General features: G+C 43.1%; 2 protein-coding genes across 2 annotated transcripts in view; one reads left to right on the top strand and one right to left on the bottom strand.

Annotated features, from left to right (window-relative positions):
- Positions 1 to 169, bottom strand: part of cttn (cortactin) — a 28820-nt gene extending 28651 nt beyond the window's left edge. The window contains exon 1 of the mRNA XM_016291445.1: positions 125 to 169. The gene's annotated coding sequence lies outside the window, so the exon portion shown is untranslated. The remainder of the gene's footprint in view (positions 1 to 124) is intronic.
- Positions 170 to 506: 337 nt separating this feature from the next.
- The window catches only part of pik3c2g (phosphatidylinositol-4-phosphate 3-kinase catalytic subunit type 2 gamma), an 11991-nt gene continuing 7923 nt past the window's right edge, over positions 507 to 4574 (top strand). The window contains exons 1-13 of the mRNA XM_016291466.1: positions 507 to 679; positions 794 to 1037; positions 1833 to 1912; positions 2154 to 2311; positions 2380 to 2494; positions 2590 to 2701; positions 2785 to 2855; positions 3351 to 3414; positions 3575 to 3700; positions 3773 to 3803; positions 3962 to 4197; positions 4422 to 4465; positions 4569 to 4574. The exon at positions 4569 to 4574 is cut by the window's right edge and continues 156 nt beyond it. Of these exons, the coding sequence (XP_016146952.1) occupies positions 879 to 1037; positions 1833 to 1912; positions 2154 to 2311; positions 2380 to 2494; positions 2590 to 2701; positions 2785 to 2855; positions 3351 to 3414; positions 3575 to 3700; positions 3773 to 3803; positions 3962 to 4197; positions 4422 to 4465; positions 4569 to 4574 (1202 nt within the window). The 5' untranslated portion in view covers positions 507 to 679; positions 794 to 878. The remainder of the gene's footprint in view (positions 680 to 793; positions 1038 to 1832; positions 1913 to 2153; positions 2312 to 2379; positions 2495 to 2589; positions 2702 to 2784; positions 2856 to 3350; positions 3415 to 3574; positions 3701 to 3772; positions 3804 to 3961; positions 4198 to 4421; positions 4466 to 4568) is intronic.

The following is a 4574-nucleotide window of genomic DNA, read 5'->3' as shown; positions in this document are numbered from 1 at the left end:
CACACACACACACACACACACACTCACTCACACACACTCACTCACTCACTCACACACACACACACACACACACTCACTCAAAAGAGTAGCCTACGTAATTTTTCTTCACAAAACGAGTACATACTTTTAGGCGAATTGGGACTCCGCCTCAGACTTTCCTCTGACTGCTCCGGGGAAAAGATTCAAAGCTTCGAGAGTGTCGAAAATGTCAAAAATAAAGCTGCCAAAAGCCTGTGACAGGTAAAGGTGAATCGCGCACGTGATTGGACAGAAAGTGAGGCTAAGTTTGTTTTTGGTCACGTGATCTCTACATTATCAACACAAGGCTCGCGTCATCTGTCACGCCCATTATCCTCCGGTGCCTCGGCTCGAATGTCACTAAGTAACTTCCACACGAGATGAAAGGAGCGGCGCGCGGAGCGGGAGCAATGCTAGGCGTAGAGTAGAGTAGAGTAGAGTAGAGTAGAGTAGAGTAGAGTAGAGAAGAGAAGAGAAGAGAAGAGAAGAGAAGAGAAGAGAAGAGAAGAGAAGAGAAGAGAAGAGAAGAGAAGAGAAGAGAAGAGAAACTTCACCTAAAGTATCGATCCGATACCAATACTGGCGTTGATTCCGACTGATCCTCCCACACCTGTCGTGAAGCTTCAGACGAGCCAGTAAGCTGCTGGATTCACTCTTATGAGTAAGTTAATGTAACATTTTTATTCCGAATCGGACTGATTTCACTCGAGACGATTCCAGATCCGCTGCGGAGAGAGAGGGACATCTTTATTCTGACGCTGTTCTCTGCTGACAGATGATCCGATGGTGAGAGTATTTAACACCGGCCTCTCAGCACTCGAGCATTTCTCACGACACACTCCTCTGAGAGAGCTGACCCGATGGATCCATGTCGAGACCCCGTCTTCTCCGAGCAGGACTGTCTGGATTTATACACATCCCTCTCTGACTCCGCAGCCGAGCAGAGCGAGCAGGAGCAGGAGCTGGAGACCGAGCAGAGCGCTGCAGGATCCGAGCTGAAGCGTGCTGTCACTCACACGGTACTGTGCTGCTGACTGAGCTTGGAGTTTAAAATGTTAAACCCTCTAACTCTAGCACTCTCTATTCTAATTCTATTCTTTAAAAAAACAGTCTTGCACTCTATTCATTTACTAACTGCTTGTCTTCTTTAAAAAAAAACACTAGCTTTATTCTTTTTGTATTCTATTTGTTTTCTTTTTATTAATTATACAATTAGCAAAAGCATAAAAGGCCTCTAACACTAGCTTGCTCTATTCTTTTTCTATTCTATCTGTTTTCTTTTTATTTATTATATAATAAAAGAAAACCTTGCTGCGTGTACTGTGTTAAGCTAGCTGAGACTTGTTATAGCACTTGTGTATCATTGCTCTTTTGCTGGATTTGATTGCTTCTGTTGTCCTCTTCTGTAAGTCGCTTTGGATAAAAGCATCTACTAAATGTAATGTAAATGTAAGTTTGGAGGATTATACCAGAAAAAAGACCAGGGGTCACCAGACTGGGTCCTGGAGGGCCGGTGTCCTAATCAAACACACCTGAACTCTGCAGGGCCCCTGCTTTAGACTGAACATAGATAGACTTGGGCTCTTAGCTAAACCTTTTCTTAAATTTTGAAAAGTTTACTAATGGATATTTTTTTAAATAACAGACATTTCTGGGTCATAGCACTAGAATGAATACAGTTAATAAATAATTATGATTAACCGCCTATTAATTGCTGAACACAGACACGCACGCTTGTGTAATTCAGGCTGTGGCTGGCGCTCTGTCCATCACTCTGTATCTTACTAATAGATTATGAATTTGTGTTTTTGCAGGACGCTTGGAGCATCACTTTAATTGATTCCGCACAAGGCAGTAACAGCAGAACTGCATCGCTCTGCGTGTCAACATCGCAGTAAGATCATATTAATCATAATAATGTGCCTCTGTGGCTGTCGAATGTCATGCATGTGCACTGAATTCACTTGTACATTTAACACTGTAAATAATTCATGTGAACTTTAATTTACACTCCAGAATATTTAGTAGACATGGATATGTAGCTCACTGCTCCAGTATGAATAACTGAGCTGCATGCATGTGAGCGTTTATGTGACTGACGTCCCCATTCCTGCTTGAATGCTGTCTTCTGACAGACTGCTCTCAAAATACAGGCTCAATCGTGACAAGGTTGACTCGAGCGTGGTGTGGGCCCGCGTGGCTCCTGTGCACGTGTCTCTCCTGGAGTCCGCTGAACTTCTCTTCAATGTGTCTGTTCCCTGGCTGCCAGTGGAACTGCCGTACAGAAGCAGATGTAAGTATTACAGATGATATACATCAGGTTTGAGCTTTAAGCACTTTATTTTCACATTATTTTCTCAGTGAACAGCACAGCCCAGGAGCTGATGGAGGCGGTTCTGGTGACTCTAGATCATTCTGCCTCTGTCAGTGGACAGTACCTGATGAAACTCTGCGACTCAGAGGAGTATCTCAGAAGGTAATTTCACCTGCCAGTAGTGGATCAGATGTTCTTGTTGCTGCTGAACATTAATGGAAATACTCTCTGTCGTTGTTTTGTCTTGCCTCGTCCAGCGATGAAATCCTGGGATTATATGAACGCATCCAGGTGTATCAGAAGTTTGCTTTGGATGTTCCAGTGAGGATGGTGCTCAAGGACTCCGCTGACAAAACACCGACACGACATGTACGGCATTGAATTACTGTGGCTGTGAGACAGTTTCTCGTTTGAAGAAGGTCATTTTGTTATCAGATTGCATGTTTCTGTAGGAGGAAGACGACCGCCAGATGTTTCATTTTAATCAAGTCCTCGCTTCTGCTTGTGCATTCAGCACTTTAAGGTTTGCTTGCTTCTGTACTACGGAAGAATAAGGCTGACAAAATTCCATTTGCAATGTAAGATGTCAGTGTACAGTAGTATTGTATTTGAATGTACATTCCCCATACACGTGTGCAACATCTGGTGCATTTTATTTTTGAAATTGAAATATAATTTGGATGTGTTATGATTTGCAATATTTAAATTGGTTGTGTATTAGCTATGATGAGGGGATTGACAGGCGGGGACGTAAATGTAATCTAATGCATTTTCTAACCCACATAGAATTTTGTTGCATTCGTCACAAAATGAAAACAGAACTGACAAGTTCAAGTTTTGCTTAGAATGTTGCTGGAAATGTACTGAAAATCATGCCACTTTTTATATATTACATTTCAAATTGAATTTTGCCAGCGTTATGCCTTTATATCTCTCCTGACCTATTTGTGTACTTATAGTTTTTGTTCTTGATGGTATAGTCAAGTGCCAACATACTGAATCTCCTTTGTTCTCTTAGGTCGGGTCTGCAGGAGAAACTGTGCATCTACAGCCAGGCAGTAAACAAGCTCTTGAGAAGCTGGGTTTGTGTTTCACTGAAATTAATCTGAAAGAAGGAAATGCATGTGCATGACTGGAATGCTTCTATACATGTGAACTTTACTCTGAATGATCTGCATGTCATTGCATGGCTTCAGTAAAGACGTAATGACTGACTGACAGGGTTTGTGTTTGGTATGTCAGTGTGATGGCGGTGTGAGGGAGGTTGTGGAGAGCGTTCATGCCGTGTGTGAACAGCTGTGTGGCGTCACTACAGCAGATCTGGAGGACGACGTCGGGCGGATCCAGTGCTACGCTCCAGTCACACTGGTACAACACCCCGCACGTGCTTTTGAATGGGTGTTTAATAAGAAAGATTAAATATAATGTTCTTTTCCCTAGACTCCAGTCGAAATGTGTGACTGTGAAACTGGTGAGTCTTTATACTAAAGTCAAGTCTCAGGGCTTGATTTTGCATGTCTGTTCTGCTTGAGTGGAAGCTCAAGACACACATTAGCTGTTTGCTCTATAACAGCAGTGTCGTTTTCAGTGATGTGCATGCATTGTAAGTGTAAAGTCTGCATGTTTCAGCTGTAGTCATGCTCCATCACGCTCTGCTGAAGCTGCTCCACATTTTCTTCACAAACTTTGATTTGGACTTCAGAGGACAGGAGGACCATCCGAATCCACCAGCAGCAGACGTCAAGCACAGCGGCTGCATGCTGCAAGTCAACCTGACGTGCCTCTACAGACTGCTGCCGGGCTGGATAAACAGGTACGACCAGATGTTTAACACTTCTGAGAAACCCGGTCCTCAGAGCATAGCTGTGAGTGCAGAACAGTGTGGTGAAAATCTGCCGTAGCTCTCAAATCTCATTCAAAACAATCCTGTATATCCGTTCTGAGACGGGAGAACCAATGGTTTTAGCAGCACTGATGTGAAGTCCAGGTTTGAATGTGCACAAGCACAAATGAGAGTTGAGAGATGCAGTGGAAGATTTTCAGTAAAGGGCGACTTGGATTTCAAAGAATCTCTATTTGTGTTTCACAGATGAAAGAAAGTCAAGGGTTTGAGGATGAGGAAATGGTTAATGGGTGAACTGGTTCTGTGATAATGTTTCCTGACGCATGTGCACCACATTTCTTGAGCGGTTTTGTGAGAGCTAAAGTATGAAGTTAATCTTGTTCATAAAGGAAGCCTCTT

This window comes from Sinocyclocheilus grahami, unplaced genomic scaffold, assembly GCF_001515645.1.
Source record: "Sinocyclocheilus grahami isolate Dianchi unplaced genomic scaffold, SAMN03320097.WGS_v1.1 scaffold271.1, whole genome shotgun sequence".
Lineage (NCBI taxonomy): Eukaryota > Metazoa > Chordata > Actinopteri > Cypriniformes > Cyprinidae > Sinocyclocheilus > Sinocyclocheilus grahami.
This window is presented reverse-complemented; position numbering and strand designations above follow the sequence as displayed.